Source organism: Phoenix dactylifera, chromosome 3 (genome assembly GCF_051530095.1).
Source record: "Phoenix dactylifera cultivar Ajwa chromosome 3, Ajwa_hap1_PhDact_Kaust_v1.1, whole genome shotgun sequence".
NCBI classification, from domain to species: domain Eukaryota; kingdom Viridiplantae; phylum Streptophyta; class Magnoliopsida; order Arecales; family Arecaceae; genus Phoenix; species Phoenix dactylifera.
The window spans coordinates 15,332,730-15,351,952 of record NC_143192.1 but is presented as its reverse complement, the minus strand read 5'-3'; the positions used below and the strand labels follow the sequence as shown (position 1 = coordinate 15,351,952).

At 38.0% G+C, this 19,223-nt stretch overlaps 1 protein-coding gene across 1 annotated transcript; it reads left to right on the top strand.

Annotated features, from left to right (window-relative positions):
• Positions 1–2,129: 2,129 nt before the first annotated feature.
• LOC149767921 (uncharacterized) lies at positions 2,130–17,260 on the top strand. The gene is made up of 3 exons (XM_089929880.1): positions 2,130–5,080; positions 5,659–5,758; positions 15,305–17,260. Exons 1-3 carry the CDS (start codon positions 4,201–4,203, stop codon positions 17,181–17,183), a joined length of 2,859 nt encoding a protein of 952 aa, XP_089786006.1. The 5' UTR covers positions 2,130–4,200; the 3' UTR covers positions 17,184–17,260.
• The last annotated feature ends 1,963 nt before the right edge of the window (positions 17,261–19,223 follow it).

Here is a 19,223-nt window from a genome sequence, read left to right as displayed (position 1 = left end):
AATCTTTAAGGATTGTTTGCAATGATCTTGATAGCCTTGCAGGTATTCCAGGAAGTTTTTTAGCAAATACACAAGGCAATATGTTCCTTTGGGTCCTCTTATTTTGTCTTCAGGCTATCATGAGATTTGCTAGGAATTACAACTACCTAGAATCTATAGGTCTGAATTTCTGTCAGCCAGTTGGCTTCTCCATTGTTTTCCACATGGTGTCCTCTTTACCATATGCTATGCTTAGAGCCAGATATCCTTTACTGCTGATTGGGATGCAGAGCTTTATATATTTATAGGACTTGTTTATAACTTTCTTTATTTCTGTAAGGCGGAAGCTGAAATTAGTTGATCCAAGTATGGCTGAAAATTATTCAAGCCACAAAATCTTGGGATTTAAAGCACTGAAATTTGGGCTGTTATGCGTACAGGAAAATCCAAGTGACAGGCCAAACATGTTATCAGTTTTTTTGATGCTCAACAGGTACAAAATGAAACTCCAAACTCCCTCACAGCCTGCATTTTGACCTTTATAATTTACATTCGTATTTTTATTTTTTTTAAAAAAATAGCAATCCCGACGCTTTAAAGCGTCGGCCAAAATACAATTGCCGACGCTTTAAAGCGTCGGAGAAAACGCAAAACTGGATGGGTCTTTTCCGACGCTTTAAAGCGTCGGGAAATCTGCTTTTACCGACGCTTTAAAGCGTCGGCGAAAACGCAAAACTGGGTGGGTCTTTCCCGACGCTTTAAAGCGTCGGGAAATCCGTTTTTGCTAACGCTTTCATTAGCGTCGGCAAATCCCCGTTTTTGCCGACGCTTTCTCTTAGCGTCGGCAAAAACCGGACCCACGCCCACCTGCCCGACGTCTGACCCACGCTTTGGGTCGCGTGGGCTGGGAATTCGCCGACGCTTATAAGCGTCGGTAGAGACAAAAAAAAGCGTCGGGAGTGCTTCCTTCTTTTGTAGTGTATGATAGACTAAGATGGTATATATATATATATATTACTTGAGTATCGGATTGATTTGCGGATCATCATATTTATTTCTGCACATGACCTGTAGTTATATTGCATATGCTTTAATACATATTATCGTGACTTTATGCATGTTGTTACCTACTGAGCTGTTGTAGCTCATACCTGTTTTTTACATAATTGCAGGAGATGATTGATAGGGGATTCGGGAGGAGAGGACTTATGACATTGGACATAGATAGATTTAGATTCATTTTGTCATAAGTAATTGATCTTGTAAATAAATGTTACCAACTTTATTTGAGACATTTGAAATTGAATTATTGATTTAATTATCATAAATGATAGATTTTTAGTATTGATATTGTGATCTGATGTTGTGACTTGAGTGTCTGATTATTCAGCCTTGCACGCCCGTGCGGTCCGCCGTGCGGGTGTGCGGCGTCTGGCGCGTCCCGGGCCTAAGTTCGGGTTCGGGGCGTGACATGACCCAAATTCAGGTGCTGATAGCAACGTGCAACATGTTAGATGGTTCTGGCCGTCATGGTTGCTTTCATTTTGTGCATAACGTATTTTGTCTCATTCGAGTCATTACATCAAATGATCTGGTCTGAGTTTAGTTTAAGACCAAGGCATATTTGTGAACCTGTTGGTGTCAATGCCTGTCCTCCATACCAAATACATTCTTTCTTGAGAGTTTGGTATGACTGTTTTATTTATGGACAGGAGGTTGTTCGGATCGAAGCTTCCCTCGTGAGACAGTAAAACTGACCCTTTGATCGTGAATCCTTGTCTTATCAAGTTGGGCGAGGACTGATTGTATCAGATCTGGTAATGTTTGTGCCTGACCAAAGCCTGTACTGGTTGCAGGTTTTGGTTTTGCTTTAGGGTTGTCTGATTGTCTCTTGGTCTTATTAGGAGTACTCATGAAGTTCCGCTTTGGGGAAGTGGTTTAATGAAAACAGGGGAAAATTTGGTTGTGTATTACTATTTGGTAGGGTTTTAGAGCAATCAGTTTTCCAGAACAGGTTTTATGAAAATAACGAAGCATTTTAATAAAACTCAACTTCAAAATCACTAGGAAAAGGAGGTGCGTCCAGTTTCCTTATTTGATTTTCTAATTGTTTTTTTTTTATTTTCTGTTAAAAAAGACTTCCTTTCCTTTTTCATAGGTTTGCTTGTGAGCATAAAGCATCTGTTCCGTAAGTCCTTTTTTTGGTGGAGCTGGGTTAAAATTTCTTTAAAGCAATAATTTATCTGATGTTTTTAGTGTTGGGAGTTCCTAATGTTATGAAACTAGTTGTTTCTCTTTCTTTTGTCAATTTTGTTAAATGCATAGAGATGCATGGCCTCTTTGGTGCATGGAGTTCTTTGTGATCTTGTTAATTGAATTTACAGCATGGTTAATTTATCAAGGTTTCAGAAATAATCAAGTTCTGTTTACAGATGTTTGAAATGATATTGACATCAGTTAACAATACCTGAGTTGATGACCGATTTGAATGATTAATGAAAACTTGATAGGAGATATTCTAAAAATTTGCATGGAATGTTTAGATAGGATAGGTGTCAGACCCACTGCGCGTGTAGGTCCTCCTTCCTGTTGATGGACAGCATGGAAGTTCTAAGGGCAGCTTCTAACTTTCCCTTCTTGATTTTTTTTTTATTTATTTATACACCAAGAAACATTCTGCAAGGAGCCAAAATAGGGATAGTAATCAGCTGGTCCTAAGGATCTGACATAAATCTGACTTGATCTGACCCGAATCGACCCGTTAGAAAACCAGAAATATCCGACATGAACCGAACAACAGCCATATAAGGCCATACTTCGCTTTGCATCTAGAGGATATCATATCAGGTTAAAAGGTGTGTAACATGCAAACCCTGTACTTCTATGTTATGCCTTATTTGAGAGTTTTAGCAGTTAGACCTTTATTAATTTTCACAACCAAATATAATGAAAAACACGGTGTTTTTTTTTAAATTTTTGCATACTCAAATTTCAAACTGTGGTGCAGTGCGTTAGTGTAGCTGTTCATTATTATTTGGTTAGTGGAATTTGATCCTCCAGATTATCCTTGGTAATAAAGTAACAAGAATATTTAATTATTTGCCATTATCATAGATTTTATGATTTACTCATGAATTGCCCATGACTGATTCAAAAACTTTGATGCCTTACAAATTAATGATGCTATATGTTGTTACTGGTGGTCTTGTTTTTGCTACTATTTATGGTTAGTTCTCACCAATTCTATTTTTCTTGTGAAGAAATATAATAGATAGTTCAATAATCAAAGTTTCTTTATTTTTGTTGTTTTTCTAATCTTTGATCACCAGAAATCTTTCCAAACGTGAATTGTCCTCATTAGCTGAACTGTGCCCAAGAGCTCTAGAGTATAGAGATCAAATTGGTTTGGTATTAGAGTATCCATGTCATTCAATTGGAGCACATGTTAAACAACTGATGATCAAAAAGATTGACACAATAGAAGCTTATACATGTTAAACAACTGATAGTTCAAGCAAGCTATATGTCCTAATTAGAGTAGGATAAGTGCAAAGTTTAGACCAAAAAAGGAATCTTATATTCTAGTTGTTCATTAGATGCAGGGAGACATTCTTGTTGTATCAATATCATCGAATATACTTTATATTATATTTAATGTAGCTTTCTTCTTGAGAACATGATTTTGAATTAAATATTCTGGCAGAACTTTTCCTGCCTGTCTAGCTACTATCTATGCTTTAACTATCATAGCTGGTATCCCAGTAGTTTAGGATACCAGCTATGAGTTTTTTTTAAGAGCTACGACATTGGCATCTCAAATAGAGCATCATGAAATACGAAAATACATGCTCTTCTGAGAAGCATTATCTTCATTCCAGACAACATATTCGGACATTTAAACATATCAACAACTTGCAAGGATAAGAAATCAAACAGTAGGTGAGTTGATGTTTCTCGAACTGGTTGTTGTTGACATTCTTAAATAAATTTCATGTGTTCATGCTTGTGTTGGTACATCCACAGGGATTGTAGGTGAAGAGCCCTCTCTTTCACCCCTTTCACCGACACTGTTATCTGCAAACTTTAAGCTTGCTGAGTGGTAACCTTTCTCTTTCTCATTCTCATTCCATTCAGCTGCATAATATACTTCTTCTGTTGCATTTTACTTAATTTTGTTTATCTTTTTTTTAAAAACTGCAGTTCAATCGGTATTCTAATAGAATGGACAAAAGTTGGATAAATAAGTTAAGATCTAGTACTGAATATTTGGATGGAGTTCAGAATTTCATTAAGTTTGCTTTTGAGAAATCTAATATGAACGGGAAGATTTTATGTCCATGTCAAAAATGTGTAAACGGTTCTGCTCTTGATCCAAAAATTGTTGAAGAACATTTGGTTTGGAATGGTTTTCTAAAGGGTTATACTGAATGGGTACTCCATGGAGAGTTCATACCTTCATGTAACCAACCCTCCGATCTAGAAGACACCTTCAATTTTGGATGTAGTGACACGGAACAAAATTTTGCAGAAGAAGATGATATAAGGGGCCTACTTAGAGATGCTCTTGGACATAATATCAGAACTGTAGGAGAAGATGAGCGTGCAGTTATTGATCAGTCCATACATGTTGAGGAATCTATACATGCTGATGACACAGCTCATTATGATAACTTGGTGAAAGATTGTGATCAAGAACTGTATCCGGGTTGTAAGAATTTTACGAAGATTTCTTTTCTTCTGCATTTATTACATTTGAAATATTTGAATGGGTGGTCCAGCAAGTCTTTTACCATGCTTCTTCAATTATTAAAGGATGCATTTCCGGAAGGTGTTACTCTGCCATCATCTTCATATGAAGCCAAGAAACTGATAAAAGAGTTGGACCTTGGATATGAAAAGATACACAGTTGTCCGAATGACTGCATTTTATATCGTGGTGAAAATAGGAACCAAGAGTCGTGCCGAATATGTGGAACCCCACGATGGGGAAAACATAAAGATGACGAGAATGATTCGTTGACTGAAGTTTCTCTATTGCTGCTGCTGCTGTTGTTATTTCCCATGGAAAATACTGCTTCTGCTTGCATACATATCATGTGCGGTGCTTTGTGAATGTAGGTATTGGCTATAGAGGAGCTCTTCAGACATAGGGTGACAAATGTTGTCTTCATGGGCATGGGTGAACCAATGTTGAATCTGAAGTCAGTTTTGGAAGCACATAGGTGCTTGAATAAGATTCTAAATTATTTTCCATTAAATATCTCTGGCGAAAATACGATGTAATTAGAACCTGGATCTTGAATTAAAAGTATGATTTAGATTCTTTATCTGTTTGACATTGCGACAAAAAAAAATAATCTGATATATGTGTGATTATTGCTTGGTTTTACAAACAGTATCCCAATTGCCAACAAAAAAAGATGCTAATAATTTTTTTTCCCCTGATAACTTTGCTAGAGAAAATAATGACCTATAGTGTTGCATTTGCAATATATATTATTCTTATGCATTTTTATATTTTCTATTAGTTTTGTATAGCATATACACTGTAGTGCATCCCTTGACGTCCTTTTTTTAATGACTAAACTTGAATCCTGCCTTATTTAAATTTTCATGTCATAGCGGCATGACTTTCCCAGTGCATATAGTGGAATATTCATATTATACTGGTGCTTACAGTATCCAGGACAGTTGCATTCGATTCTCTTCTCTTGTTTGCTTTTATACTGGTGCGAACAACTCTTAGCTATCACATGAGGCTATTATCAAGTGCCATTAGGTAACTCTGTCTGTCAGGCAGGGCCTGCACCAATCTAAGTTACCTCAGTCTAGCATTATCTTGCCCAGTGAGCTTTATCTGGATTTCAGCTCTATCTTCACGAATTTAAGTTTTTGTGTTCCTCCTGCTGATGTGTAGTTTTTTTTGGCTTTTATGGGGCTCAAGCATACATGCTCCAAACCAGGAACTTCGAAAAATGTTTGTTCCCAGTGCAAAGTCTTACCCCTTAGATGCGTTAATGGATGACTGCAAGGACTATTTCCTCCAAACTGGACGCAGAGTAACCTTTGAGTATACACTTTTAGGTAGTTGACCAGAATTTAACTTGTACCTTGTTTGATATTTTGTTTAGTAGTATGAATTTTGATGTGCTAGCCATTTCTTTTCAAATCATGGATATGGGCAGCTGGTCTCAATGATAGAATAGAGCATGCAGTAGAACTTGCAGAAATGCTTCATTCGTGCGGTCGGGGTTATCATGTGAACCTGATACCTTTCAATCCTATAGAAGGTTCTGAATATCGAAGGCCATATAAGAAAGCGGTATCAACTTGATGGATTACACATTCAATTCTGTTTTTTGGTTCCTAATAGAGCAAGCAGCAGAGCTTGGTTGACTGGGCTCGCCCCAAGCTTAATGACAATATTGTAGAGATGATGATGCCGACCCTTGATACATATTGTAGATTGTGTACTTAGGAATTTGACTTGTATGTTTTTAGAATGTTTTTGAAGTACAATGTAATCAAATATGATAATATGAATGCAATCAAAGTTTTTGTTTGTGACTCATATTTTGTTATATATGTGATTCAGTGTATTTGTTTCTATTGTTTTGTAAGAATTTAATGTACATAGAGTATTTAAAAATTACTTTTTCAAAATTTTTTTTTAAAAAAAAATTTAATGCCGACGCTTATAAGCGTCGGGAAAAGCAACAGGAATTACACCTAATGGCACGCCTTTAACGACGCTTTTAAGCGTCGGCTTAAACCCGAAGTAACCAACCCTTCTCCCCGACGCTTATAAGCGTCGGAGTCTGATAGAAGAAACGACGCTTAAAAGCGTCGGGAAAATCGAGCCTTTAATGACGCTTTTAAGCGTCGGCCTAAGCCCGTAGTAACCAACCCTTCTCCCCGGAGTCTGATAGAAGAAACGACGCTTAAAAGCGTCGGGAAAAGCAACCCTTCTCGCCGACGCTTATAAGCGTCGGCGTATGATAAAAGGAACGACGCTTAAAAGCGTCGGCATAGACCAATGACGCTTTTTTAACGCGTCGGGCTAAACCCGGCCCACGCCCACCTGCCCGACGTCTGAGCCACGCTTTGCGAAGCGTGGGCTGGGAATTCGCCGACGCTTATAAGCGTCGGTAAAGACAAAAAAAAGCGCCGGGAGTTATTCCTTCTTTTGTAGTGTTAATTTTTCAAGCAGTCAACGAAAATATATATATCGATCGTTTTACTCGGGTTCACAATCAACCCAGTTGATTTTTTTGGTTAATCAACCAAAACCTTTTCTCAGCCTATCCTAAGATCAACACATCTAATTTAAAGTTTGGATTGATCTTTCTCCGTGTTTCAATCCCGAAAACTTGATATAGCAAAATATAGACAGAATTAAGTGCTGATACAGTAAAGTACAGCTCCTAAACAATAAATACAAAAAATAAATAAACCTTGACTTTGTTGGTTGTTTTGATTGACCTTGAATGCAGTTCACCAACTCTTAGATGTAGAAGATGTGATCGTTTAGCTCACTATAAATACTCTTGAATGATTTTTTTCTTTAAAGCTCTCTTCTTTTTCTCTCTTTCTTTCTCTAATAGATTTTTCTTTGTACTGCTTGAGCTCTCTTTAATCTTTAGTGTTTCTATAAATTTATACCATTTAGAAAATGTTGGAACACACTATTTGCCATTAGATAGATAAAAGAGCCATTGTGAGATGAAAAATAGCCATTCTGACCCACAGAAAATCTAGCTATTACTATTGTCAGACATAGAGGAGTTGACTCTACATCTTTAGGGGTCGACTCGTAATCTTCAAGAGTCCACTTGTGATCTTTAGAGGTCGACTCGAGCTTGCTTCTGCTTTTGCTGCTCTCTATCTTTTTTCTATGTATATTGCGAAGATGGCTCTCTCAGTTTAGAGGTTGGCTCGTTTGGTGACAAGAGTCGACTCATGATTTTCAGGGATCGACTCTTCAACGAACTAAGTTTTACTGCATTTTAGCTTTCCACTTTTGTCGTTCAGAGGTCGACTCATTATTTTATAGGATCGACTCTTGTTGGACGAGAGTACGGCTCATGATTCTCATGGGTCTACTCGTCAATGCGATGAATTTTTTAACTCTCTATCTTTTCTCTATGACCATTCAGGTGTTAACTCATTTGTTTCTATGGTCGACTTTTGTTAGATCGAAGTCGGCTCATGTATTTCATAGGTCGACTCGCCACTGTGTTAAATTCCCTGGCTTTCTGTCTATCTTCTCAGACTATTCTAGGGTCAACTCGCAATCTGCTGGAGTTGGCTTATGAAGGCGTATCAGTCAGCGACAGTGTACCAGGGTCGACTTGTTGTAAGCTTAGGGTCAACTCTTGAGGCAGTTTAGTATAAAATTTTCTGTATTTGCATGTGAGCTTCCAAGAATTATTTTTATGGTCTTTTTGAAGTTATGCTTCTTGATGTGGAGCTTCAGATAGATGATCTTTGTTTGAGAGTAACTGAAGACTTTTTTCTTTACTTTCTAAAATCAATCAATTAAACACAAGACAATCGATTAATTATCTTTTTACTTAATTATTTTGTAACATCAAAATAAACTCTTAGTTCAACTCTAATCCAAATGGAAGATGGAGAAATTTTCAGACAAAATGAGATACCTTAAATCTTGGCCGATGTAGGAAGTGACATACTTGTAAGTAATATTATAGAGATCAACTACTATATTGAAGCATAAACATTGACTTTTGATAATTTATTTATTAGATATTCATAAAATGTAAGAAAGAATAGTGTTGTCCTTTCTATATTTGCAATCCGTTCTACCAAAGCATTAGCTTCACGGTATATGTCAGTTAAAGTGTGCTCCTGAAGCCGATGGGGTAGTATCCTTGTATCCTGCATGATAGGTTTTAGCAACCTAAGGGATTCCCTTAACTAAGTGTGAGATGGAACAATGTCAATGAGCGAGTTTTCTCAGAATAAGCTCCCATACTAGAGGTTAGTCGTACTTTTGTTGCGATGACTGGAAGGCAACTTGTAAAAATTCAACTCCATCTTCTATCTCCTCCCGTCATTGCCGATAATAATGTCTCCTTCTTTAAGTTATTTTTAACTTCTCGCTTCTCTTTTTAGAGCCATGCACCTTGCTCTCGAATAGCCTTTCTTGATTGTCTACCTCATTGGATTTTGTGGCTCTAATATCAAATTATTGGCTCTAGATACATGGTGGGCACACATACTTGAGCTCTAGACTATTATATTAGGGGCAACGAAAGTATCAAAATTCTAATATCATCCTAATTGATGTGTTGGGGGAAAATAGGAAAGAGTAGACGGAGTGTAACACTCTAATATTATTTCATTCTATTAGTTCTTTTGACTTACTTGCAAGATGAACCATTATTACATGGCTTTGTATAATTACATAGTGACCCTTGATATACCCGATACATAAATATACTAGAATATCTACGAGACATGCATGGGCACTCACTTTATTAAAGGACTCAATTCATACGACTTTTGATTTGCTATGATACTTGACTCAGACTACTGACTTATTGACTCTTTGGCCATGCTGCATGCAATGGGCCTTGACTCGAGGGCGATGACTATTAAATGTCGTTTAATGCCCAACATAAAACAAAAAAAATAGAAACAGTAATCAGTGCCCACAAAAACACCTTCACGGCTTCTTCAGCATAATACCGCCACCAGCTGATCTCGTCTGCTTGTCCCTTCCAGTAGAACAGCCGAGGCGCCACCCAAGTTCGCCATGAAGAGCTCCTGCAGCAGCAAAGCACCTCCCCTTCGCGTGTTCTCAGGTCATAAATCCCCGTAGAATGAGGACCTATCGTGTAAATCCGCCCACCGGCAACTCCGTGCTCTCTCGCAGCCACCGAGATGGAGCTGCTCAGGCCCAAGAAAAGAAGCCGGTCCCCGATGCTCTCAATCGCCTCCCAGAACGATGTCTCGACGTCCCACCTCAAGAAGCTGAACGAAGGAGTAGACCTACGGAGGTTCGGGCAGCTCATGACGACGGCTAGCAAGTCTCCGTCGGACTCGACCAGGAAAACATGAGTTCTACCTTGGGGGTTCCCCAGGATACTTCCAACTTGATTCATGACAACCACTTGCGGAGATCGGTCAGGGTCGATGTCGACCAGCCGACGCCCGTGAGTGATGCCGTAGAACTTCCTTCCGACCGCCGCGACTTGACAGACTCTCCGGTCTTCCCCAGTCAGATGAAACCAGAGCCAGTGCCTGTCGCCAGGACGCTTGCAGATAAGTGAGACCGTCCACAGGTTCGCCAGCACGACCGCACCGTAGGGAGCGCCGGGATGCGACGAGACGGCGATGGCGAAGTCCTGGTTCGGCTCGCGCTCCGCTATAATCCTCGGCAATCTTAGCTCTACTCCGGTGAAGGGGTTGACGAGAAAAATATCGCGACCTGCATCGGTTATAAGCCAGTTGGCGCAGGAGCCGGGGACCCAGTACTGCCTCGGAGTTCTTTTTGGTATGCTGATGGTGTAACGGCGGCCGTCCGAGGGGCTGAAGAACTTCAAGCGGTAGCCTTTGGAGAGGAACGATGTTGGGCCGGACAGGAGCCACGGAAGCTGCGGGGTGGGGAGGTCGAGGCGTGTCCGGTGGAGGGATCGGGCGGACCTCCACGACCGGCACGTCTCCCCGAACCGGAGGTGGTCGACGGGGCCGAGCCGCCGGAGGATTAGCTCGAGGACGTCGACGGAAAGGTCGGACCATCTGGAGCTATTTTCTTCTACAGCTGCGGCTTCTTGATGGAGCAATGGATTTGTGAAGCCATCTGGTATGGTTACGATGGTTTCTCGGTGGTTATCCATGGTTGAGATCTGAGAGCAAGAAAACAAGGAGAGAGTTTATGACGGGAGGGAACCTTTATCTTTGGGAAGACTTCGTAGATGCAGTTTAAATAAACTGATTTATTATTTTTTTTATATAGCCCAGATTGCGTAGGAAACGAATCCTGGAGTCGGTAACGATCGCTCGATTCCCTGATATCTAACCAACTCTTTTGACCTCCAAGATTACGTGGCCCGATAGAGTACAAGTGGGAGAAGGAGATGTGATGGAATAGAATTCAGTAAAAATTCTATAAAAATCATAGAAATATCGAGCATATCATGAATTTCAAATTAAGTAACCGGACTCTTATTCGTAGATTGTTTTCTTACTAAAAATGGTTTTCCTTTGTCAAAGCCAACCTCCTTGCCTCCTTTCCCTAATCTCCAATCAATTTTTTTTTATCTCCAAGATTAACTGAGTGGGTAGAACATGTGATGGATTAGAGTACGTTTTTACCACTTTTGGAGCCGTTGGAGCGGGATAAGGAGTCCCAGTTCGGCTCCTTATTGGACACGTGGGAAGGAGGGTCCGAGAATGTTGAATTCGGCAAATGCATGGTCTGGTGGCTTTAGTATCAGCCATCCGATCAGGTGCAGTTATTGCAAGATTGTGATGGGATCCATACATCGGTCGGAATATTGCGGCCCCATGGTGGGCCTTAGACTTGCATTCGCTTGGAAATTAAATTTTGGAAGGGTATCCAACGAGGCAGGGGATGATGGAGGTGCAAAGGAGACTGGAATTTTGAACACATGTTGGGGTGAGTATAAAATTAATAAACAATAAGGATAAATCTTAAGCATCCTTTGGATCTAATTGATTGCTACGATAGAACTTTAACTAAAGAATTTAATAGTATTCCCACTGTCATAGGCTAAATTAGATAGGTTGATTTCCTCTGCATATTTATTTATTTTATCATCCTTGCATTGCGGGGCATTTTGCTTGTATATACACGTATGTATCAAATTTATTTCAAGTTTGGATTGAGTTATTGTTTAATAGATCTAGACTCAGACATGAAAAATTATATAGATCTTTTTTTTTGGACCTCCACATGACGAGAAGGTAAGAATTCGTAGCTTTTAGAGATACTTTTGCACTTGAATAGGGATTAGAATTTCTTTTATTCATTTATTTGGTGCGTGGAGATATGTCACGCTACAAAATGTATCACTACAACAATTAAGGGCTGTCGCGACTCTATATTGCCGACGCTAAATGAAAGCGTCGGCAATTTTTTTTTTCCCGACGGTAACCGCCGACGCTTGTAAAGAGAGTCGGGAAAAAAAACCATTACCGACGCTTATAAGCGTCGGCATAGAAAAAATACGACGACGCTTATAATCGTCGTCGGACTTCACTCCTCCCACCACAAGACCTAATCGATCCCCTCCCCCCACAGGCCATAGCCCTAAATCCTCAGCCCTTCCGTCCCCTTCCGGCGACCGACCCCTTCCGTCCTTAGCCCTTTTCACCGATCTCCGCCGCATCTCCTTCCCCTCCTCCCCTCTCCGTTGGCCTCCTCTTCGTGGACGACTTCCTCCTTCTCCGCCGCAGAGCACTCACACGGCGTTTGAAGTTTGGAGCCGGCAAGGATTATCTTCTTCTCTTGCTTCAATCATAGGATCATAGGATTATCTTCTTCTCTTTCAGAAGGAGAGAGCTCTGCCTGGAGATATTTATATATCTTTCTCTTCCTGTCTCCTTATTTTAGGAATGTTCATTCATTACTGTATTAGGTACTTGAGATCTACTGCTCTTCAGATCTAGATCTACTGCTCTTCAGATCTCTTCGTTGGCTTAGAAATTTGGGAAAGTTATCAAAGGAAGACTTGCTCTCTTATCAGGTACTTGAGAACTCATTTCCCTCTTTCCCTTTTTTAATCTCCGGTTTATGCTTTAGAATTCTCTGTAAATGTACAGATTCTGGCGTTTCCTTTACTTTGTTAGCTTATTTTCTAAGTTTTGAGGTGGTAGTCTTGGAAATATATGGTTTCGTTTGCTCTCTTACTTTTATTTCACTGAGTTTGTCCGATTAGATTATGCATTTGTTTTGCTATTTTGTAACTATTTATTAACTTTTATTAGGCACTATTTTATGCATACTGCTTGTTAATTTTGCTCTCTCATCTTGATAGCTATTTATTAAAAAGAACATAAATTCTCGGCTAATGGTGGTGATTTTGGGATGTGGGAAGAAGAAAAGCAAAGGAGAGGAAATTCTGGAAATATAAATGAATTTTTAATACGTTTTCCATAAATTCTGGAAATTCTGGTTTTCCACAATATTGCACATCATAATACGTTTTTAATGAATTTTTATTTGATCATGATATTGTAAGTCTGGGTAACAAATACTAAAAGAACTGAGTTATTGTGAATGGTTACTTTTCTTATATGTATGGTTTTATTAATCAATTGTGTTGGAGGAAAACCAACTAATTTTAATTTCATATTTATGGTTTATAAATGAATCAAGAAAGCGATATTTGGATATGGTATTTCTTTTCAATTACATGAGTGAAAAAAAAAACTTCAGATTTTTACTCTCCCTCTCTGCTGATGTTATGGTTGGACAAGAAACATATTTATTTTATTAAAAGCATTGACTACACAACTTCTTCACCGGCTACTTTTTTTTTTGACATTATTAATGCGTAGTATTTATTTGATGAAATGCCATAATTGCTGCAGCTATAGGGTGGCTGAATTTAGTTTTCGGATGTGAGTTGCCTCTTTTGTAGTGGAACATTTTGGAGACGTGCTTTGAATCGACTTGTTAGCCGTCCCGATTGCATTGCACAATATTTTATTTTTTTGATTTTATTAGATTTATTCATACTAAATATATATGATCCATTTGTCTAATCAAATAAATAAATAAAAACCTTAATTTTTGAATGGCTGGATTTGGCAAATGGGCTTGTAGGTTTTGGACTTATAAATTTATTGCATGTTCTGTTTGGGCTTCAATTATTATGTACTTTTTTTTGTTCGGGTGTTAAATTTGGGTTGTGTAAGATGTTAATTTGGTTCTGATTTGCCTGTTCAGAAGGTCCAAATAGTTTCTACAAGTGCTAGTTATAAGAAGCCCAGTTGCCTAGACTATCAGAACTGAAGACCACTCTATTGTGATATATTTATCTTCTTCTCTTTCAGAAGGAGAGAGCTCTGCCTGGAGATATTTATATATCTTTCTCTTTCTGTCTCCTTATTTTAGGAATGTTCATTCATTACTGTATTAGGTACTTGAGATCTACTGCTTTTCAAATCTAGATCTACTGCTTTTCAGATCTCTTCGTTGGCTTAGAAATTTGGGAAAGTTATCAAAGGAAGACTTGCTCTCTTATCAGGTACTTGAGAACTCGTTTCCCTCTTTCCCTTTTTTAAATGGATACAGTGTCATATGACTGTAAATGTGATACACAATGTAATAGGCATCACTTTATTTTGTGATAAACAAAGAATATGTGCATTGAATTGATTGTATTGGAACTGTATTTGTTTAGGCTAACAGATATGAGTCTGTTCATCCATGGAACTGAATTTGTTTAGTGAAAGCAGAAATAAAAGCATATTGGTTCTATTAGTAGATGTGTAAAGTGATTCTTATATGCAGCCGTTAGCTGGATTGATTTTCATGTATGGAACTGAGTAATGGTAGCTAGATTGAACAGCAAGCTATTTACAATCAGCAAACTGTAATGCCTTGAACTAATTAGTAGGTCTTGAAAGCTGTTTTTAATCAGCTGTGGCTTGTAATGATAGATATTCAGTTAACAGATTGCCTTTTAAGCATCAATCCAACAATGAGAGGGTTTTTATATGCCCTTTTAGCCTCAACATGGATTGTTGTTTTTGTCCTTTGTAACAGATTGTCTCAACATGGATTTATATGCTTTGTGTTATAGTTGACTTGTAAATAGATTGGCTTTGTAACAGACTGGCTTTGCAATAAATTGGCTTTGTAACAGACTGGCTTTGTAATAAATTGGCTTTGTAACAAGCTGACTTTATAAATAGACATCAGTCTAATTACAATATAGGAAGAACATGATTACAATTTAAACACCAGCAACAAATCCATTGTCATTAACAGGTTTCACAATAAGTCAATACATTCTCATGGTAAGTAAGGTTGAGAAACAGATGCATTAGGCTTATATGGTAAGAAAATCACAATAATAGTGATCATCCAAGATAAGGCTACAAATCCAAGATAAGGCTTATAAGTAAGGTTGGAGCGTACCGTACCATACCGATTCAATACCGGTATCTAATACGGATGACATATTGTAATACATATATATAGCTCTTAAATGTAGGCTATGCAATCATTGAATTAATTGATTAAGTGCTATTTGTTTAACTTAATTTTGCTTGAGTCAGTGTACGCATGCATATTTTTGACTGTATCATTTACCTTATTTTTTCTTAGAATGGACAAAAGTTGGATGAATAAGCCGAGATACAGTGACGAATATTTGAATGGAGTTCAGAATTTCATTAAATTTGCTTTTCAGAAATCTAATATGAATGGGAAGATTTTATGTCCATGTCGAAAATGTGTAAATGCTTCTTCTCTTGCTCCAAAAACTGTTGAAGAACATTTAGTGTGGAATGGTTTTACAAGAGGTTATACTGAATGGGTATTTCATGGAGAGTTGATATTGTCATCTCCATGTAACCAACCCTCGTATATAGAAGACACCTCTAGTTTTGCATCCAGTAATACAGAAAAAAAACCTGTAGGAGAAGATGATATAAGGGGCTTACTCAGAGATGCTCTTGGACATAGTATTAGAAATTTAACAGATATTAGTGGAGGACAAGAAGCAACTGAAATAGGTGATGAGCGTACAACAACTGATTTTATGCATGTTGAAGAACATATACACTCTGATGATGACACAGCTCGGTATCATAACTTGCTGAAATCTTGTGATGAAGAACTATATCCGGGTTGTAAGAATTTTACAAAGATTTCTTTTCTTGTGCATTTATTCCATTTGAAGTATTTGAATGGGTGGTCTAGCAAGTCTTTTACTATGCTTCTCCAATTATTAAATGATGCATTTCCGGAAGGCGTTACTTTGCCATCATCTTCTTATGAAGCCAAAAAATTAGTAAAAGAATTGGATCTTGGATACGAGAAGATACACAGTTGTCCGAATGACTGTATTTTATTCCGTGGTGGAAATATTAACGAAGAGTCGTGCCAAATATGTGGATCTTCACGATGGGAGAAATCTAAAGATGAGCATGATTTTTTGAATGAAGTGGATGCTGCACAGACTAAGAAAAGACCGGCTAAAGTGTTGAGATATTTTTCTCTCATACCTAGATTGAAAAGAATGTATGCATCATCGAAGACGGCTTCCTCTATGAGATGGCATGACGAAGGCCGTACAAAAGATGGAATGTTACGACACCCAGCAGATAGTTTAGCATGGAAAGCATTTGATGATAGGCATCACGAATTTGCTTCTGATGCTCGCAGTGTCAGACTGGGTTTGGCTACTGATGGGTTTAATCCCTTTCGAACTATGAGTTCTACATACAGCACTTGGCCGGTTGTTTTGGTTCCATATAATTTACCTCCATGGATGTGTATGAAACAGTCTTCACTCATTTTGTCAATGGTTATTCCAGGTGATAAGGGCCCAGGTAATGATATTGATGTTTTTTTGCAGCCTTTAATAGAGGAATTGAAACAGTTATGGGAGGGTATTGATGCATTTGATGCTTTTACTGGTCAAACATTCAAATTGCGTGCAGCTCTTATATGGACTATTAATGATTTTCCTGCATATGCTAATTTATCCGGTTGGAGCACTAAGGGGCGTATTGCATGTCCTTCTTGTGAAGATTCAACCCATTCATATTGGTTAAAAAATGGAGGAAAGTTCTGTTATATGGGCCATCGTCGATGGTTAGAACCAAACCATCCATTTCGATTTCAGAATGATCTGTTTGATAGTACCACAGAGTTGCGTTCTGCCCCTATTCCACCAACTGGTACCGAAGTTCTTAGACAAATGCATGGCACAAATTACATATCTGGTAAGGTCTCCAAATGCTTAAAGAAGAGGGGAAGGGAGGATGTTGGTAGCTCATTAAATGAAGGGTTAATATCAGAGATTTTAGAGGATGCTAACTTTTTTGAGAATGATGACAATGCATATGGACAGAAAAATGATGATGACACATTGGTTGCTTCTACACAGAAACAGTTATGGAAAAAAAGGAGTATTTTTTTTATTTACCTTATTGGGAGTATAATCTTCTTCGACATAATCTTGATGTCATGCACATAGAAAAGAATGTTTGTGATAACTTGATTGGAACATTGTTAAATCTTGATGGAAAGACCAAAGACAACTTGAAATCGCGTCTTGATTTGAAAGATATGGGCATACGACAAGAGCTTCATCCGAAAGAGCTTGGTAATGATAAATTTTTTATACCTCCTGCATGTTACACAATGTCTACTCAAAATAAGGATCTTTTCCTAATGGTTCTGAAAAATATGAAGGTTCCTGATGGGTATGCATCGAATATTTCATGGTGCGTAAATCTTAAAGAGCGAAGACTTTCAAATCTTAAAAGTCACGATTGTCATATTTTGATGCAAGATATACTTCCATTGGCTTTAAGATCGTCAATGCCGAATCAAGTTCTTGTAATTGTTTCTCAGTTGTCATCATTTTTTAAAGCATTGTGTTCAAAAGTTCTTGATCCTAGGGTGCTTGATCAATTGGAGTCTAATGTTGCCCTTACATTATGCCATATGGAAAAGATCTTTCCTCCTAGATTTTTTACTATTATGGTTCATCTACTCATTCACTTAGCGGCGGAAGCTAAACTTGGTGGACCGGTTCAATACCGATGGATGTATCCTATTGAGAGGTGATTTTGCTAAACTCTAATGTCTATATTTATAAATCATATCGAGAGATATAGTTGTATGTATTTATTAATAATTTCTGCAATGATTTTTTATATATTTTAATTTTTCAAAAATTAATTTGATTGTTTTTGAGAGATATAGGACAGAGCTACATCCCTTATTTCAGAGCGTATCGGAGAGTTATCTTCAATCGGCAACACCAGAGGTGTCGAAGCTCAGGTGTTTACCGAGTTGATGGGCTCGGAGCGTTATGGTCGAGTGAGGGGTTATGGCGTTGGAGTTACCCCCACTCAGTTGTTTGCAGTGGGTAGATATACTCAAGATATTAGACAGAGTAGTAGCACTGCAGAGGTTAATGATCTGAAGGCAGAGATAAAAGAGTTGAAGCAGAGCCACCAGACAGAGATGCAATCTTTGAGGGCTCAGATTAATCAGATTACATCTTTGTTGCATCAGTTTGTCCCTCCTCAAGTAAATTACTACATCTACTTGAGCATTTTGCATAAGTATCATATTTTTCTTAAAGAGTTTAATAATTTTCGTATTCTTAACTGCTTTAGTTTTTTTATTACAGGTTCCTGATAGTTCATCTGCACGTAGAGATGGTGATGCTAGCGACCCCTGAAGCATTTATTTTGGAGTTTATATGTATTTTTTTATGCTTTTTGAAGTACATTGTAAACGTAAATTGATAGTATGAATGTAATTTGACAATATGAATGTTTAGATAAATATGTTCGATTTTGTGTATATCTCGCTTAGTTGTGTGGCTTTGATTTTGTAAACAGGGTTTAGAAATTTGGTGCCTCCCTTTTCAGGAATGGCCTGAAGAAGATTATCCACCATATGCAAATGGTCCTGGCTATGTTGTGTCTTCTGATATTTCAAGCTTTATTGTATCAGAATTTGAGAAACAAAAATTGAGGGTACGCCTTTTTCTTTTTTTTTTAATCTTCTTATGCTTTGAACATTCTGGAACAGTTAATTTCTTTAGACAGGCTTAGGACTGCTTGAAACCAAATCTTACGTGCGTGCATGATGTTTTTCATCTTTGAAATGATCTTTGTGATGGCTGTCTGAAATCAAAAGACAGTCTCCCATGTTTTTGTGGATTTCTTTACTATTTAATCTGTTAAATAGTAGATTGGATCTAAAGGGTTGTGCTGTCTTGAATCTTTAAGAAATTATTTTGCTGATAAAATTTGTTTCAAGTGTAAATGATGATACTGTTTTTTTTATTCTATGACAGGTAAAATTTCCTCTTAACATTCTGTCACTATAATCTGTAAATGAAACTTAGTGGGAAATGGATTACTGTTGGCTCCCACCTTCAAACTAAACTCATGGTATATTAAAAGTTCTTCATGTGTCAGGAACCCAGGCTGCTGTCCATATGACGCTTTGATTTTCTAATATATGTTAAACAGAAACAAACCAGCCCACGTTC

Excerpts from the sequence above, each read along its gene's own strand:
- LOC149767921 (XM_089929880.1), top strand. The coding sequence starts at position 4,201 with ATGGACAAAAGTTGGATAAATAAGTTAAGATCTAGTACTGAATATTTG. Across the intron at positions 5,081-5,658 it reads TTGCATACATATCATGTGCG|TATCCAGGACAGTTGCATTC; the intron begins GTGCTTTGTGAA and ends TGGTGCTTACAG. Across the intron at positions 5,759-15,304 it reads CTATTATCAAGTGCCATTAG|AATGGACAAAAGTTGGATGA; the intron begins GTAACTCTGTCT and ends ATTTTTTCTTAG.